At 44.5% G+C, this 19,527-nt stretch overlaps 1 protein-coding gene across 1 annotated transcript in view; it reads left to right on the forward strand.

The window, feature by feature from the left end:
* The window catches only part of CCDC77 (coiled-coil domain containing 77), a 504,734-nt gene that overhangs the window by 61,147 nt on the left and 424,060 nt on the right, over window positions 1-19,527 (forward strand). Inside the window, exon 2 of the mRNA XM_069628598.1 lies at window positions 16,279-16,342. Coding sequence (XP_069484699.1) covers window positions 16,305-16,342 — 38 coding nt within the window. The 5' untranslated portion in view covers window positions 16,279-16,304. The remainder of the gene's footprint in view (window positions 1-16,278; window positions 16,343-19,527) is intronic.

Raw genomic sequence — 19,527 nt, forward strand, 5'->3', positions numbered from 1 at the left:
GGTTTGTTTTTTCGACTTGATTTGGTGCAGAACTTGGTGGGGCCATGTTCACTTTGCATTAACACTGAATCCAAGATACGTGACGGGCTAACTGGCCCATGTTCCCTTCAGAGCTCCCGATCCACACTTGTATTCAGAAATTGGTACATTCCACTGGCTGTAGGCAAGTTATTTATGCTGTTCTAAATCTAGTTTAACAATCTACCACAGATGCAGATCAGGTGATGCAGCATATATGCACATGTTCTTGTCTTGGCCAATGACGTAGCTGGGTTTATGACCAATTCCCTTCCTCGACGGACCTGCATGTGGTATTCCTGGAGACTTGGGTACACTTTGAGATTTGTAAATCTTTGACCCTTTCTAGTGTAGTGATGTTTTCTCAAGAAATAGAAGCAACTGTCGGAAGCTGCGATTGACGCATTGTTATGTTAAAGGTACTTATATAGTGCAGCGTCACCAATGGAATTGGTCCCCAGGCGCTCTGGTGGATCTGTAAACAAGGAGGGCGGGTAGGGTTAGTCGGGAGGAGGGGAGTAGAAGAGTGGGAGAGGTGGTGTGCTGTTGGCGGCTTCAGCTCGGTATACACTGGGTGCTGGGCTTTAGTTGCAAGTATCTGATCGGGTGAGGCCTTGTGTGCTGTGGGTGCTGTCTATGTGTTGGTGCGGCGTGGTAAAGTGCGTGCAGATTGCTGTGAGAGAAATGGATGTCTGTTTTGTCAGGGTTTAGTATGGGGAAAATTGAGGGTTGTGTTAGTGGGGTCTGTATCCCGGTTCAGCTACTTCTGGTTCTGTTCCGCAAGTGGGTGCTTATTCTGTTTCTCACCTCTGGGTTGGGCTAGTGGTGAGGGTTTTCCTGTTGCCTAGCTGTTTGCTGTGATTAGGTCTGTTGGGAATGATTAAAGTTTAGGATAAGGGTCCTATTGACGGGTTGTCCTGATGTTACTGTCTTCGTATTGCTAAGTATTACGTCTTTGGACCTAGTACTGCTGTTTCTCGGTTAGTCGTTGGGTATGTCCTGGGATTTTTCTTGTGGTTTTTTCTGTAGATTGCTTGGTGTCTGTTATGGTCTATCTCTTTGTTCAATGATGTTTTAGTTGTGAGTGTGCCCTTGTGGGTGATCTTTCCAGTTATGATGTGAAGAGCCATGTTTTGAGTAGTTTCCTGAATAGTAGGTGGTTTCGTGTTACGTATGTGCTCTGGAAGGTCGTTCCAGATTTTTGGCGCTTGGTGAGAGAAGGAAGATCCTCTGTTTTCTTTTGTTGTATGGTTTCGGTTCCAGGCGGATGTCAATGCTTGATCTGAGCGTTCTTGTTGGTTGGTGTAGATGTAGTTTGTCTCTCAGGAACTCTGTGTACTTGGTTGTGTACTGCTCTATGCGTGATGTACATTGTTTAGAATTTTATTCGTAGTTTTATTGGTAGCCAATGTAGTGTTTTCAGTGCTGGCGTGGTGTGTTCTCTTCGGGTTAGTTTCAGAAGCAGTCTGGCTGCCGCATTTTGTATGCGTTGTAGTTTTTGTAATAGTCGTTCAGGCACTCTCCACCGCTTCCAGAACATTTGGAACCCGGTTCTCGAATTTGACCGCGACTTCCCAGCATTCACATATAAACCCCAGTTGGCCAGAAGGGTCCTGGAGAGCTGGCCCGCCCCACAGGTACAGGAACAAGAAGGGGGAGACTTAACTGCGGAATGAACGTGGGGAGGGGGGGAGGAGTAATATCCTCAGGTAATAAGTGCATATCAAATGTTGATCACAAGTGAAAGTAATGCTTCCTGCCTTGTTCAAAAATAAAAATATTTTAAAAAAAATAGTCGTTCAGGCATACCTAGGTATAGGCTGTTGGCGTAGTCTACTCTGGACATGGCGAGGGCGATGATGGTGGTTACATTGTAATGGAATCGTTTAGATGGGCTAATTATAACTAAGCTGTGTGTGCCTACATTGTATCCCCTAAGTTTGTTTTTGTTTTCGTATTTATTTGAAGAACAGGGATGTCAGTTTCAATCAGAAATTACTTTAAACAATACATTTATAAAGGTATTATTTTAAGTAATTTCTGATTTACACTGACATCTCCCAACCAAGCCTCCCCTAGGCATGGCTGTACAATAGCCCAAAGAGGAGAAGAATTGGTGAGCCAGTTTATGAGGGTGTGACAAGCGGCACATAGACCAGGAACAGGTCCTTTGTCCTTAACTGATATCTGTCAGAGATCAAAGTATCCCATTTTAAGTGAACTGTAAAAGTTATTCTGCTATTGACCGGTCCCTGTTATATTCCTAAGTAACTTTGCAAAATAAAATAAAAGGCCACATGTTTTACTGTTTCCACCATAAGCTTAATGAGCCCCCATGTGTCTTTAATTGTTTCAGCTGCACACATTTTCCCAACTGCACACAAAAAAAACATGATCACTGAGTTTCTCATTTACGCTTTCCTTTTTTGAGTCTTACTCTTACCTTTTACATTTCTGTGGGACTTATATCCTCTACATTTTGCTGCGTCTTTCACCCTCTTTTTGTTTTTCTTTTTTCCCTTTTGTCTCCCATTCATACTGTATTGATCCGTCTTTTTCTTTGGATATTCTTTTTCTTCTCCAAGTGTCTGGTGGTTTGCTGTTGTCTTTCAACAACTGTGCATATTCTGTGAGCTGTTTCTCATTGAAGCTAGTGTGTTGGCTGTCTCTCCCCCCCCCCAACCACTGTTTCCTTCATGACTTGTTAATTTTGCCACTCGAATACTTTCTCACTATATTGCCCATGTTCAAGTCTTCACATGGCGTTCTATGTCTCTTTTTTTTAACCTTAGTCTCTTGATCTATCTTCACTTCTTGACAAACTTTTTGTTCCATATCTTCTTCTTAGACTTATCAGTGTCTTTCTCTTCTCTCTCTAGCTTTCCGACTCACTATTCTCGTCTGACACACGCAAACTGCTCCTTTATCTCTCACGCCATCTCTCCTTAGCACACCCTAATCCTTATCTGCTTTACCCCTACCCTCTCTATTTCACCGTCTCGCACAACCTCCTTTGTTTGCCTCTCACTGCAACGCTTCTTTTTCAAAACAAGTATCCTCTCCCCACCCTGCATTTACCTCACACTTCGCCTCACACACTCGGTTTGGCTCTATTTATGTAACCATTAATGATGCTCTACATTTATGTTGTGTATTTGCCCCCCCTCTCTATTCATATCTCTTCCTATTTGCTGCCCTATATTTCGTTCCCTGTTTGTGTCCCTTTTCCGTTGTGTAACCCTATCAATTTATTTTGCGCTCCAAATGGTCTCACTACCCTTGTGTCCACGTCTTTGTAGGGCCCCTCTGTTTGTCTCATTTGTTTTGCCCCTTTATATTTGTGGTCTATTAGTCTATTTTCACCCCACTTGAAATATCTAACTATTTGTGTATCTCTGTATTTCTCACGCTCTGGCTGTGCCCCTTTCTGTTTGCTCCTTGTGTGAATCAAGCACTTTATTTCAAACCTTGTTCCTAAATATGCCCTCCTTTCTTTTGTTTCCTTATTGTCTTGTTCCAACCCCTTTTTCCTCGCTCTGTAGGTCTATTGTTCAATTCTAGCCTGAAGACCGGATACTATAAAATCACGATGCAGTCACTTGCATGAAATGAGGGTTGCCATGTAGATTGCAACAATGTTCATCCTAACCATTTGCATCAAAGCGTTGTAAACATTATTTACGCTCCCTGAAAACATTTTAAGATCATTTGCTTCAGTGGCTCCTGTCATACAGAAATATGGGTTTACCCCATGTTATTGAACACCATCTATGTGGGCATTGCTCACTTTGTAAATTTACAACAGACAGTACAAACCTGGATTTAGGAGTCCTCCACAAATAGAAACATCCTAATCACCCGAGTTTAACACAGCATCTGTGGTTTAGATCCTATTTCTCCCTTGCAGCAACAAATTCTATATTATGCAACCCACTAGACCGGTCAAGACACATATCATAGGACACCACATCTGTATTGGTACAAAAGTTTCCAGCCCTATTGACCAGTCACTTCACAATGACCAACCACAAAGAAGACTGATTGCTAATGTGTTTTTATATTGTCTTGGAACTTATTGCACCATATTTCTTCTTGAAATACATTGTACCACAATGTATGTTGTTTCAGATATACATACGCCACTATAATTAAAACAAATAATCAAGCAGAGTTGGCTACAAAGACATGAGCATTGTTAATGCACATTCTTTGTTCTTTGAATTTACTGCATTATAGTGCTTCTTTAAATGCATTGTTTCACAATGCACACTGTTTTACATTCATGTCACTTTTATCTGGATTTGACGAGTAAATTGCAAAGTTGTTAATTGAATTATTTGGTCCATCATGAGTACGATTAGTTCTTTTGGCACAGTATCAGTGAGCATTTACTGGGCAACAGTTTGGACTTCTGTTTAGGCAATGGCATTCAATAGATATTTGCCATGCAGTGCCGAATAGTACTAACTGACCATTAATGGTTGCAACTGCAAAATGGTGCAAGTTCCTGGGAATACGATGGCATTGCCAGCCAAATGCTTTCTAATTACTGTACATTAACAAGAACTCTTGGCTTTGCATACTACTTATAAATCAAGTGGCTGACCGCATACTTGGTTGAGACAATTTTATTTCACCAGGAGAGCATTCACAAGTCCAGTTAAGCCACTAATTCTCAGAAGATTGCTTCTTAACTGTGTGCTCGAAGTGGCTGGCAGGCACTTTGAGCACGTGGTTTAATGTTTCTGAATGATAAAGCTAGCTCAAAAAGATCCCAGTGGGTTGTGCTTTGGACGTGGACAAGCAGTTAGTGGGTAGGAATGACCATAGGGCTTCGCATGGCCATGGACAGTGAATGGATTGGTAAATAACAAATAAACAGCTACAAGTTTTGAGTCCCTCATATCCCATCTCCCTCCTACCTGCACTGCAATGTAATAGTTCTGGTTTATAGCCACCTAATGGCCAAAACTAAAAATTGCTCTGTAAAACTTGGTTTTTAGTTCTGTAGTTTTAGCACCATATTGAGGTGTGTATCGGAATAATTAGCTCTGATACCCCCCTTTATTGTAAGTTTTGTTCTAATATACACCTTCTCGAATAAGCGGAATGTTGCTCCACCCTATTCTAGTATGGCTGCCATCAGAACTCCTGCGCAAGGTCTGTCCATTTAATGTATACATGAATCACTGTGCACCTCATCCTTCAGTAATAAAGACATTGCTTGGTTACCCTACATTCTTGATGATCAGAGCACACATTTATTACTTTGCATAACGAGTTGAAGGTATTATGCTAGACTAGGGATGTGCCCTTTTGTCTGCCTGTTATCATTCCCCTAAGCATTTAAAATTAATTTTACAGACATATTAACCAGCACACCTCACAATAAAGAAACAAGCCAAACAATCTTGTTAGAAGAACGATAATTCCTGCATGATTGGCGAGTGTAGTATCCTGTCTTTAAAAAAAAAAGTAATAATAATACAAAAAAAAATAAATCGCTCTTAAACGCAACCCTTGGATTATGTATTGGTCTTCCCTCTTTCAGTATATCTCCCAATGTCACCACCCCACTAATCTCCCAATATTTTCTATCTTGCAGCCTAATCTGCACATCATCTTTTTTAAGCATCACCAGTTGGATCTGGGGTGAGTATGGTGTTTTTATGCCCAGAAAATGACAGGCTCTCTGCCATATCGTCATGGCTAGTTTCAACAACAGGGGGAGTTGGGGTTTAGGAGCTTGTGAGACTGAGGACCACACCATTTCTATTAACCTCTTAAGTGCCAGGCTACTATTGAAGTCTATGTAAAAAGGAAAGATTGGGGTGCATGCCGGTTGTAGTAACCCTGTGTCTTGAGTCTGTTCATCTGAGAGCCAGTATGTAGCAAACTGTAATTGGCATGCAATAAAGTACCCTTCAAAAGCTGGCACTCTAATCCCGCCCTTGTTCATACAGTCTCTGTAATTTCTCCAGAGACATCCAGCACCTAGAATTGCGCCATTGCAAGTAGTATTCAATGTCTTGAAGAAGACCCTGGTTATATTTAATGAAAGCGGCAACCTTGCCCAGAATTCCATAGTTTCCTATCTTATTCACTGCCTGTACCGTGCTCTGCGCATGTTCCAATTTAGGGTCATGGAAGATGTCTACTCCAAGGTATCTGAATGTGTCCATTTCCCATTTAATCGGTAACTCCTTCTTAGGTCTCCCCTCATAACTTGCCAGGAGGAACAAACTCTACTTCTGTGCATTTATAGTAATGCCTGAAAGGACCGCATAGCGCTCAAGTACATCCAACATGTACTGTAATTTAGTCTCTGGTTGCTGTAAGTAGAGAAGCATATCATCCGCATACAGGGAGATTAGGTGTGTGGTATTCTTTCTGTAGATATACTGAGAGTGGCTCCAAGGCCAATATAAATAACATAGGGGACCAGGGGCAGCCCTGCTCAGTGCCTTTGCTCAAACCCCCCCCATTGTTCTGATATGGTGCGTCCTGCCTTTACTCTCGCCACTGGGTCGGTATATAGTAGCTTAACCCACTTGATATATGTGGGGCCCATCCCATAACTGTTCAACACCGCCAGTAACCATGGCCATCTGACTGAGTCAAAAGCCTTGACTGCATCAAACGAGGTTACTACCATGAGCTGAGTGCGATCTTGGGTTTGCTCAATGACGTGGTGCAAGCGCCTTACATTACAAGTAATATTCCTGTTTGGGACATAACCGGACTGATCTGGATGTATGAGGTTATTAATTACTGACTTCAACCTATTAGCCATCAGAGCCGTCAGTATCTTCCCAACTTGGTTAAGCACGGTAGATGGCTCTTTACGAGCCGCACTTGGTATGGGGTTTGTTGGGCTTCAGCAACGGGACTATGGTTGACTCTAAATGATAACGGCAAGACACCTTTGTCTAATGTTTCGTTCAGCATAGCCAACAGTGAGGGCGTGCCAGGAATTCCTTGTAGAACTCACTGAGCAGACTGTCCGCTCCTGGAGCCTTACTGGTCGGCAACCCTTGTATGGTGAGTTCTAGCTCCACTTTGCTTATAGGGGCCTCTAGCTTATCTTCCTCTTCAAGTTTTGGGAGATCTATCAACGCTCATGCTTCTATCTTGTATTCGTGGGTTTCCGCTGTCTACTCATATAGCGTCTTATAAAACTCATAGAAACATTTGTTTATCTTGTTCTGTCTCACAGATCTCTCCATTCTTGGCTGTGACTTCCCGAATTATGCTACGCTCCGATTCACTTTTGTACAACCAGGCCAGCAAGTGTCCCGGTTTGTCCCCTTCGGCATGCTGCTGTTCCACATATCTGCTATAACTTGACCTTTTCTGTCCCAGTGTACTAAGCATTCCTGTGGGAGGGCAACAGCCTCTCGGGCACCCCCACTAGATAGGTTCTGCTGTTTGTTCATAGCCTCTAATTTGATTTCTGCCTTCCGTAAATCATTTTCTATTGCCGCTTGAACGCCGTTCGCCTTGGCGATTGCAGTCCCTCTGATCACCACCTTAAAAGACTCCCATAACGTACCCACGGATTCTACGCTCCCAGTGTTATATTCAAAATAATCCACCCCTTTTCTTAGGTGTTCACGAAATGCGTTGTCCCTCAAAGCCTCACTTCTGAGTCTCCATGTCGGGATGTGTGCCCTCGGAGGGGAGCTTTGCTATGTTACTACCAACGGGGCATGATCTGACAACACAAATGCATTGTATTCACCCTATCAAATTCTCCCAAGGTATCTTCCACTGTAAAGATAGTCTAATCTTGTATGCAAGTCTAAGGGAGCAGTTTAGTGTGAAGATTTGTGGGTGTAGACTACACCATGTATGCAGGAGTATAAATGCTTTCAACAATTTGCCCAGGGCCTTGGCTGCAGGGGCCGGATTTGTAAATTTGTCATCCGACCTATCCAATGTAGGGTTGAGCGTGCAATTAAAATCCCCGCCCCATATCAATGTTTCATCCCTGTGGGAACTTTTTAATGAATATATTGTGTGGAAATAGGCTGCTGTCTCTTGGTTAGGTGCATATGTGTTAATAATGCAGAACTCTCTATGTTCCACTCAACCTCGCAACACCAGCATCCTGCCTTCTGCATCTTGGAATGTCTCACAAGCACCCTCAAGGGTACCAACGGTGCCACCCATATCACTACTCCTCTAGCATAGGGTGAATATGGCTAGCCCACAGTTATGCCACTCAGTTTTTTGGCCAGGGAGTCCTGTTTCTCCTTTGCAAGATGCGTTTCTTGTAACAACGCAATGTCTATTTTCTGGAGCTTTAAGTATGTCATAACTCTATTCTGCTTAATGTAACTGCTGAGGCCCCTGGCATTCCAGGATACTATTTTAAGTTTCCCCCATCACACAAACCGCTCTGGCGTGCACCCAACTTCCCTTGTTTAGGTTCAGCATATACAGTGCAGATTCATAGGCTGCCCCCAACTCCCCTGCTGCCCCCCAACTATAGCCCAGCTCAAACGTTTGTGCTCAGGCCTTCCCACTTCTTGCTTCTGCTCCACGGTCATGTCCTGATGCGTGGGGCGCAGTAGGCGGATACTTAACCACTAGTATCCGATCACACACATCCGTTCTGAGGTGTAGGATGCTCCTCTGTGGTGCGCTCTAAAATATGCACCACACTGCGGGCTCCTGCATTTAACAATTCTTGTGTTTTAGAGGTATATAGTTGGCGATGTCTGCTACCTTATGGTCGTCATGCGTGTGGGTACTCCCCTCCCTTCGGGCCAGCTTCTTCTCCGGTTGGCAGATTTTGCATGTGCTTGCGTCTTCGGGGTTATCAAAGAAAACTGCACGGCCCTTGTGGATCACCTTCAGTCTCGCCGGATACAACCACATATACTTCAGGTTAGCCGCTCATAGTCTCCTCTTGATCGCTATGTAGTTCATCCGTTGCTTTTGCACTTGTAGGGTGTAATACAGGTACACTGTAATAGTGGCTGACGCTCGTTCGATTGTACCACCCTTATGGAAGTACTCCAGGATCTATTGCCTGTCACTGTAGTTCAGAATCCTGGCTATAATTGGCCTCGGCGGGGCCCCTGACGGTGGCTTCCTCATAAGCGACCTATGCGCCCTTTCTACGGTGAAGCCCTGGGTGAGGTCCCCCAGACCAATTTCTTGCTGCAGCAGGGTCTCTCTGTATTCTGTCGGGTTTGTCCCCTCTTCTCCTTCCGACAGCCCAATAATTCTGACGATGTTACGACAAGCCCTACTTTCCGCATCCTCGGTCCTGTCTCCCAGGTTATGCACCTGTTGCTGCAGTACTTTATCTTCTATTGAGTTGTCTTTAAGGCTGCTGGTATTCTCTGCCACCGATTTATTATATATATTTTTTTCCAGTGTACCTGTGTGTTCAGCAAGTGCCACATCAATGCTGATAGCATCTATTTTGGCTTTGAGAGGCTCTTTCAGAGACGCTATGGCCGCCAGGATCTGTTGGCCTCCTTCTGCTAGAGGCTTCTCCTTTTGAGGTGCTGAGGTCGTAGAAGCTGGATTTTCGACCAAATGAGCAGTTTTGGTGCATTCCTCCAAAGTGAACTGCTTCCCCTTGCTTTTTTGAGGTTTAGACGCCATGATGTGCTGCCGTCCTGTTCCGCTGCACCCCCATTGATGATCGTGTCGCTCCGGCGTGTAGGCTCTGCCACTTGACGGTTTGTTATTGTCAGGGGGTTTGCCGTATGCTGTCCTCCATCCATGCCTTCACACAGGCAGGAAGGCCCACATTAACCGCACTCGTACGTTGCGTAGCCATCGTTTGTACAGGGTAGCGCCACTTAATTTGTTTAGTTGTGTTGCTTATACAGACCTTCCAGTGCCCCTGTGTCCAGCACCTGTTTCTCCCCTGGCCTGATTGCCTGGCAGTGTTTGAGGTGTTAGTTATCAGAGCGCCCCATGTATCAACCTGCATAGGGCTATTGCAACCAGGTGCACACTCCTTCTGCAGTAGCTGCAGTGACGTACCTAAGTACCTCCCGCCGTCAGCAACAAGTGCCTTGTATTGGCCTGCACTGTGCAGCTACAGCATGGAGGCCAGGGATGGCATTGACCTCCTAAGTTCCCACTACCATGTACGTGCAGTTCACTTCTCCCTCTGCCGCTGCAGCTGCACCGTTTGTCCCCAATGTCTGAGTCTTGACTCTACTTTGCCTCCAGTTCTTGGGCATGGGCCCGGCCCCAGCCCCAGCTAATCTCCTGTTATGCTTGATTTATGCTTGGTTCAAAATGGCACGGGCGTGCAATGCATTCTGGGAGTGCTCGGAGCCATGTTGGATATTTACTTCACTCCGCAGTGAAAGGCTGCACACATTTTGCTGAAGTGTTAGATTCACAGTGCTGAGACAAACGAATGTGCTTTTCCAAAACCTGGTATGCGGTCAAGGCCATTTCTGCTGGGAAAGCTAACGTTGTTATGGCTTGTTACTGTTCTCCGTGAAGCGTGTTTTTAGAGCAGGGAGGACCTGCGGTCCTTGGTGGGAGCTCTCCATTGACCCAGCTGGCAACCGACGGCTGTTCGTCAACTGCGCAGGTGCAATTTCCAGAAGGTTCGAGAATTAACTCCCCTTTGTGGAGTGTTTATATATGCGGAAACCCAGAGGGGGGGGGCGTCAGGTGAGACTTCAGCCAGAGAAGGACGCTCAGTCTGGCCTTCCTGTGAGCTAGAGAAGGACGCTCAGTCTGGCCTACCTGTGAGCTGTGCTACTCTCAGCCTGGCTGTCCCCTGAGTCTTCCAGCCGCTTCTGGACGAGATGAGGACTTCTATTACGCTCACGGTGATGTATTTCCTTTTGACTTCTTTACTTCTTCTGTGAACTATATCCATATTATTTGAATGAGTTATTTCTATATACTTGTAAGCTTTGAATAAAGAGCTGATTTATCTTTGAAGAGTGCGTGGTTGTGAATTATTGTGTCTGTCTGTTTTTTGTTTCAAAGTACTTGCTCCATAATTGCATTGATGATTTATGGTGGTTTCGTGCACTTTTCGGGGGAGAGCAGTACATCTCCCTTTCTTCTGCTTTACATCTGCTGCACTGCCCTTATTTCTCCTTCCAAGACAAACCACCTTGTAGCGGCATCCGTATGCAAATTATATTTTGCCGGCAGCAATAGCCGGACCACAGCGGAAACAGTCAGTATACAGTCCAGCACTTTTTCAAGGCCGCGCTCATTATCCCGAGCAGACCGAAATGGAAACCATTGTGCAGATGTTATGCTCTACAGCACGCACACGTTACCTTAGTTCTTTCAGTAGGCTGTGCCAGGCAGACCACACTGGAAGCCCTCAGTGCCCTGCTTTGTTCATTCGCCAGGCCATGTTAATATCCCAGAGGCAGACGACAGTGGAAACCATCCTATTCGTATGCCTGTTGAGTGGGCTGTGTCCTTTATATCGGAGCGGACCCTGGTCGAAGAAGTTATGTTATTGTTATGCGACCCGCAGCACAGGTCGATCCGCAGTGGAAGTTGCTTGCTAATGCGTTTTACTTTGGGCCCACATATCCCGTGGGGGTCTTCTGCTGCTGCTACGTCTCATCGGGGGGTTATTTTCTCCTCTTCACCGCTGCAGTTACTCTGGGTCCACCTTTTCACGAGCCAGCCCCGAAATCTTCTTGGGTGTCGCATTCTATCTCTAGCTAAGTTTCTCGGCGGAGCCTTGGCATCAAAGGCACGCTCACCCCAAGTGCTTAGTTTGTTCTTGTCTGTCCGTTCGCTCAGTTTTTCCAACGGTGCCTTCTGCGGGGGTGAGTGTGCTCTTAGGGTGCCTTCCAGCGGAGCATGCAGTATGCGTGGAAGTCTTTTACACAGCGCACGTCTGTTGTAAGGTGCTGGCTATCAGTTAAGTCGGATCGGAGATGGCACTCTTCTTCCCGGCAGTCTCCGGTCCGTTGTGTATTACGTCCCCCAGTGATTCTCTGAGGTACGCCGATCTGCTGCTGAGTTCTTTGTTATGCAGCGTCCACCATCTTGTTCTGCTCGGCTTCATTACACATACTTGCATCCATTTATGTGCACGAACGCACCGTATTGCCTCCGTTGTATCTTAGCATCATGCAGGATCTGCAGGAGCTTCACTGAAGGGCTTCGTACTGCATCGCTCCCTAGCCACGCCCAGTCTGTGTAATCACTGTTTGCGTTTATTTAAGGAGAGATTTCTTCTGTATAGGTGAATATCCTGATTTTCTTGGCATCGACTTCTGCCACCTGTAGTAGAAGTGTGAATTTGTCTGATTTTCTGGGCTTCATTGAAATCAACAACCAATGTTTTTGTCACCCCATGCTGTTCAGCACTGTAGTCTGAAACTTGCATAAAAGCGGAGGTAGCATACCTTAACTTAAACCGTATATATAACTCTAAAAGATGGCATTTTAGAGGTGCAGAAAGTAGTCGTTCCCAATCTTTGAGCGCTGCCGCCCGCGGGCATCAGGGCACATCACAAAAATACTAGGACAACAAGTAGAGACAGGATAGTCTGAGTAGTACAGCAGTCAAAGAAGAGGGAGAGGTCTAATATTTGCATACTTATTTGAACAGCACAGTTTTCAGATTTTTTTTCTAAACTTTTGATAGTTTGGTTCTAGTCTGAGGTGAACTGGGAGTTCATTCCATTTGGCAGTTGCTCTGGTGGGGAATGCCCGACCGATTCCATTGGCTTTTTTAGTGTGCCAAGCTTTTACTAGCCCTTGGTTTTTGGACCTTAAGGCCCGACCAGGTTCATATGGGCGAATTTGCTTTTTTAGATAATCTGGGGCAATTCCGTACAGACAATGGTGGACCAGGGACATTGACTTGAAGGTTATTCGGTCTTCTATCGACAACCAGTGAAGGGCTTTATTTTCCTTTGTGATGTGTTCCTTTTTGGGTTTGCCGGTGATTGTCCTTACAGGGTTATTTTGAATGGTTTGGCATTGTTTTTAATTAATTTGCTGCTGGCCCCCAGCATCAATGAGTTCCCATAATCTAACCTAGATGGTAATATAGCTCTAGCAATGGTGGAGCTATTTTCCTGACTTAGGTGGGGCCTGATTCGTCTAAGAGGTTTTTGATGGTATTGGTAAGTTTGTTTGAGGTGTGTAACATGGGCATCTGCTCTCAGAGAAGCCTGTAGGTAGACGCTAAGGGTCTTCACCTTATCTGATACCTTAGCTGTTGAACTTTTGATTTTAAATGTCGAATAGGCTGGATCGGGTTTGGCTCTGGTCTGTGGGGATCCAAAGGGCCATAAGCTCGGTCTTGCTTCCATTGAGGCACATCAGTTGGTCTTCATCCATGCCTCAATGGAGTTATAAATGCGGGCGAGCTTGTCGTTGTCTGTGGTGTGACAGCCAGTTAGTTCCATAACTAGCTGTGTGTCATCATCAAAATTTGTAAAAAAATATTCCCAATCGGTGTCATACACTGATATGCAATGACACCTCCAAAAGCTTCAACCCCACTTTTCTGAAGAAAGGCAGCCCTCTTTCCTCTCCCTTTGTAGTGCAAATAGCCATTTATGGGTGAGGCAGTTCTTTCCTGGCTCAAGGAATACCCTCTGTGTACAATTCAAACCTTGTGCATTTTAGCTCACCGACAGTCTCCTAATCTCAGAAAGGACATGCTCTAAAATAGGTAAATATCGAATATCTACTTTTGCCTTTGTTTGTTCTTCAGCTCCTATGCAGAGATTCACTCTTGCAGAGATCATTACCTAGTAAGGCACAGGAAATATTGCAAGTTTGAAATAACTGAGATGTGGGACTCCCCACCTCCAATACTTTTCTTTTACTATGCACTTACATCGCTTCACCTTTCTGCAGCCACTGCACAGCCTTCATACCACGAGATGGTGCATCTACCTTTGTGGGGCACTTTGAGGAATACATAATCCACCTTTTATTTGTCCTGCTCCTCATCTTATTGACCTCCTTGTCATAGACCCCCTGCAGGAGTTCATCATTGTTCTGAAACTGAAGTCATGGATTTGTCTCTGGTGGAGTGAAGTTTGGGGGAAATGTAATTTTGGCCTCCGACTGTGTACTGTGTGTTTTCTTTTTGGAGAAAACACCTGCTCAATACCATTCATTGCCCATAAGTTTCGTCTCAGCTGGTGTGTTTGAGGCCACTCTGATTCCAACCAACAACTCAAGGAAGGTGTCTTGAACGCCTGCAGTTTTCATATCTCAGACAGCCTGCCTCTAATTACGAGGTCATGCCTCCCCAAACCCTTAGCACCAGAGGCATAGGAGACACACAAAATATGGTGGGGACAGAGGACACCTTGGGGACTTTGCTTTTTTTTAATTAATTTTTTTAAATGTATTGTGTTTTAGTCAGAGATCTTGACTTTTCACAAAACCAAAATAGTTTGTATTAAATTACATATATCCTCACTGTACAAAACAAGATAAAAGAAGAAAATATTCCCTTGATGAAAATGCACATGCTCCCTCAATGTGCTTCTTTCCACACCTGTCTCCCAGTATATAGACGCCTGTGTAGCTTTTGCAATACCGTCTTATAAAGCCTTTATTCGGTTATCACAGTTGTGGGAGATCCCCAGGGCTTACACAAAGGACCTCTTGCCTAACCTGCAGTATACACTGGTATCTGGTTGCCGGGACATCCATAGAGCTCTGCCATGATTTCAAATACACCAAGTCATCCCAATGCTTTTCAGTTTAATAGCACTTTGCTGCTACGCCAGCACGGGGCAACATTTGAAAGACCATGTGCTGGTCTGGCAGTGCAACTGAGGATGAGGATGATTCCGGGCACTGCCAGGGCTCACTCCGGCCCCATGCTACTGGGTGTGCATCTGTGTGTGTGTGTGTGTGTGTGGTTCCAAACCCAGTAAGATAGCTGAAGGGGTCTTCTTTGCAGTAGTCACATATTGGGAGACATGTGTGTTTTACCTGCTCCCAGTACTCCACATTTCAACAGCAACAACTGAGTGTTGAAAGGCACAATTAAAATGGCTTGGTTAGAATGGCCTTTTCAGTGGATGCCAGAAGTAAAATGCCGTTTAAGTGGGCCAATTTGGACCTGAGATTTCGCCACATTAAATGAATGGGGCTTCTCCATGGCTTGATCTCCATCATTTGTTTGGACGAGAATATCCGTGAGATGCAGGGAAATTAACACCAGGGCTTGAGAGGTAGAAGAAAAAGTGGGTGGGGGTTAAGACACACTCATACAATCCATTTAGGACTAATTATATTCATAGTGTAGGCCCGCTTAATGATAATGATGTGTTATTTATATAGCACCTTAATCCAAAGCGCTTTACAGAGCACATATTTACATACAGTATCACCCAACCGAAATTGGTATTCATTTATCGACCTCGAAGGATGAAAGGCTGAGTTGGCCTTGCCGGGATTCAAACCTGTGAACAGCAGATTATGCTTAGATCGCAGCAGCGAGCGCTCAACCCGCTGGGCGCTTAGATATATATAAGGCGACTTTAGGCCCACCTTGACGGCCAATTCGAAAAAAGATAGTAGTAGTCAGTAAGATCTAGATACTAACCTGGGGAAGAAACACGGCTGAGTTAGAGAGGAAAATGCTTTGTCTAGACTAGAGTGTGGGACAGCCCTAGTGCCCTGCCTAAATAGTCAATGTAAACCCTTGAACCTTCTCTTGGAGTTGGAGTATTCTTTAGCCATCTGTGATATTATACAGCAAGTAGGTTTGGGTGCATTACTTAAGATATCCTTGAACTCCACCTGTTTGCTTAGCGCTTCCTGACAGTTTCGTGGCCTAATATGGGTTCCGTTTAAGCTGGTCTTTGCCCGATATCACCAACCCCATTTGGGAGTTGGGGGCTTAAGACAATCCGTATGGTGGCAGGGGGCTTTGGGCACTCCTGATGGAATAATACTGTACCTTAGAGAGGGGTACCGAGCATGCAGGATACCCCTCATTCCAACCTCTGGGAGGCAAATTGGGTAGCAGCAGTTCATCTCAGTCCCTTGCTGCTTGCCCCCATATAACAGAATGGGGAGTTCTTCCAACCTGCCACAGCATTTACTTTAACTTTTAGCTTTCTAATGAAATAGTAAATGGTGTTTTTACTCAAATAATATTGCGTAGGCTGATGTCCCGTTTAAACCTATAGACATGTTTGTCTGTTAGTAGAGTTTTTTCCAAGTATGTGGTCCCGAATAGCATATGGTTTGCTATGGAGGTTTAAGTCACCAGAGCTGATTTCTTTTTTATTTTTTGCTTTTTTGCAGGCGCATGAGAGCACTTCTGCCCAAGCATGGACTCCCCACCATTTAATACTTCTTTAGCGCTAAGGTAAGGACGTTAAAATGTTTTCCCACAATTGAGACCTCAAGGGTACAACCTATAGTATTTATATTTATATGGTCTATTTTCATGATTGTGGCTGGATATTGCATAAGAATGTGCTTCCTTGTGTAGCTTAATTTTACTTGTCAAGTCCGACTATTTTCTCTGCTCTGGAAGTTCCCAAGGAACCATTAGAAAGGATTAACAGCCTGACTTGCAGTTCATCACTTTGGTGCTCATGTAAATTGTATCTTTAAAGAACAGTTCCATACTCTACTGGCCATTCAGATATTGCCTACATAATCATCAGCAGGAATATACTACACTCGTGAGTGTCCTGCGACTTGATCTGTCTTTTGACCTCTCTGTCTGGCATGACTAATCAACTTGTTAATTGACTTTCTGTGGCACTTGTACCGTGTTATCCATGTTTTGGGCAAACCCCTTTGTTCGAAAGCCCTTCTTCATTTTGTCTTGTATGCTAATTTAAAACAGACATGTAACTATTTTCAGTTTGGTTGCTTGTACCAATGAATGAAAAATCTAAACAAGTATGCTTTATAGTGTTTCGGTTTTTAAACCGATAAAGTGGGAGATTGTTGCAATAAGTGAGGGGCATTTAGATGTTAAGTTACTTCTGAATGGGGGAATAGGGAGCGGGGGTGGAGGGTAAGATATGAATGAAGAAAACTGACAATTCAGCTTAATTTAGAAGACAATTATGTTTTGTGGCTTTAAAAGAGGTGAATCGTCTGAGATGTATAGAGACGATATGAAAATACTTAACAATGACGATGGTAACTGAAGCAACAAGAGAAACATGTACGAAATTATAAAGTAATATATGTAAAAAGAAGATGAAGTAATTTGTGGATCAATAAGTGTAAATACGCAGTAACGCAAGGTGGAAAAGACAAATGGAAGCTTGCTGTAGAGGAATATATAACGTGGCAAGGACAGCCATGATTGTGGGGGGTGGAATGGACGCCTCCTCGTGCAAAGATCTATTCCAACTACCTCAAAACAGATCAGGGCTGAAGAGTTAGCAGATGCTGGAAAACGGTTTTGTGCGCAAACAAAGACGAGTCTAAGTTGGCCTAGGATCAAGGTTGCTATTCCAAGAAATAACTGCAGAGTACAAAGGAAGGTAGACGGATAATGTAATGAGCGCGAGACATATTTCTCTTAGATTAACGAAGAAGACATATGCAAGAGCCAAGTATTAGACAATTAACAGTGAATAAGGCTCATACACGATGGAGTGAGCAAGTCTCTAGAAGCCAAGGGAGCAATGACAACCAGCTGAATTGAATCAAATGGCAGTACAAAGGAGGTTGAAATGGACACATTTGCGGTCTCTTAACACGTGATGCAGAAGTCGAAAACAAGGGCTATTCATTAGGCTGTGGTTGAAGATGAATGATGTGCTTATACTCCCTATTCTAGAACAGAGAGCAACAGCAAGATCAACTACAGTCAGGAAACTTTGGCTTATGGACAAACTGATGAGAGATGATGGCCTAATTGGGAAAGTGGGGAGTAATCTGATGTGATTTAAGCACCTGGGTTTCGATTTCCTTACGTGCTGCTAGCAAGCCAAAAGTCCAAGGTTGGGTGGGATGCCAACCATATCAGTGGGTCTATGGGGCAACCTGCTATCCAATGTTGCATAGACTAATCCACTGGCATTTTATCTGCCATAATCTGTAGTATACATATTTAGCAGTAGTGTCTTACAGATCATTCCATCTAGCACAAGAGACGATGTCCCCCATAATGCTATGTCGCCCATAATGCCATTTTGTATGTCATTGCGAATCCTTCTTTTATAATATGTATGTGCTTATGGGCTTTCCAACGGGAACATGCTGAGTTAAGCTGGTCATGACTTCTCTTATCTGCTGAATTTCAAGGGGTTTGTGTTCAATCTGCGCAACTTGACTGCACCTTAACTACATTTTCTTTTTAAGTGAATTGCAAGGGTTTTGTTATACTGTGTTTTCTTTTGTGTGTCACTAATCCACTGTACATGTTCCCCCCCGCCCCCCAATATGTTTCTTTGGACCCTCTAGGTCGCCCCGGCTAACTATGCATGTCTTTCGGGCCCACTAGCCAGGGCCTTCGGCCGTGCCCTCTGTATATTTTAAAACACAAGTCACAATATCTGTGGTACCCAGTGATGTACTCCCACCACTCAGTAGATTGTGTATTCTGTCTTACTTGTGGTAGTTAAAAGAGGAGATCCCTCTTAATGGGATCTGCTTAATGTTATGTAGGTTAAATGTAAGTAGAGGGAGTTAGCAGATTGGGGCATTAGGGGGTATGTGAAGTAAGGTAAATGGTAAGTATGCTAGAATGTTTATATGGTCATTAAACTAAATAGGGGTAGAGGTGAGGTACCCTGGCGTGAGGTAGTGGGAATAGGTTTGCGGCCTGCCTGAGGATGCCTAGCAAGGTGGGACCACCCACACAGGCCATCTTCTGGCCTTACTCTCCATGTGGGTGGTACCTGTGTTTAGGAAGGGGATTGGTTGTGGCAAGCTCACCCTTGGGTTCCCCGAGACCCCTTCAAGGAAGGGCGAATGAACATAGCCGTTCCCCGGTTAGATGGAGCTCACGCCAGGGGAATCTTAGGGTCTAGCTTTCAAGGATAAGGGTGTGTTTAATAAAGAGGGGCCCTGTTGGGGGTCTCTCTAAAAAAATCATCTGGTGTCAGTGTCCTTTTAAGTCATTTAAGAACTTGGGGCGTAGCCCATCTCCTGTTCTCAGCAATTTTATTTTGGCGGGTGCAGTGCCCCTCCCTACCCAGCAGGTTGGGTTTGGGGCTGGGGGATCCAAGGGAACGGTCTCTGCTGTGGGTAAGGGAAGAGTACACTCTTGCACGGACTAGGGCCGGAAAGCCAGTGGCTGCAATACAGAATGAGTGGATGAGAGGACAAATATTACTCAAGCTGGGGTTCGAGAGAGAGAGGAGCAGGAAAAGAAAGAAGGAGGAAGGGAGCATATAAATAAGAGTAAGAAAGAGAATGCAAGCGAAGGGAAGAATGAAGAAGATATGAGTCAAGGAAGGAAAAAGATAGGCTAGAAGAAAAGAGACAAGCCGAGATAGAAGAGCAAAGAATGAAAGAACAAAGGTTGCAAAGAAGGGTAGAGGAAGAAGAAATTAAAGGAGATGAGAAAGGAAGAAGACA

Source organism: Ambystoma mexicanum, chromosome 12, assembly GCF_040938575.1.
Source record: "Ambystoma mexicanum isolate Mex_15411 chromosome 12, UKY_AmexF1_1, whole genome shotgun sequence".
Taxonomy (NCBI): Eukaryota; Metazoa; Chordata; class Amphibia; order Caudata; family Ambystomatidae; genus Ambystoma; species Ambystoma mexicanum.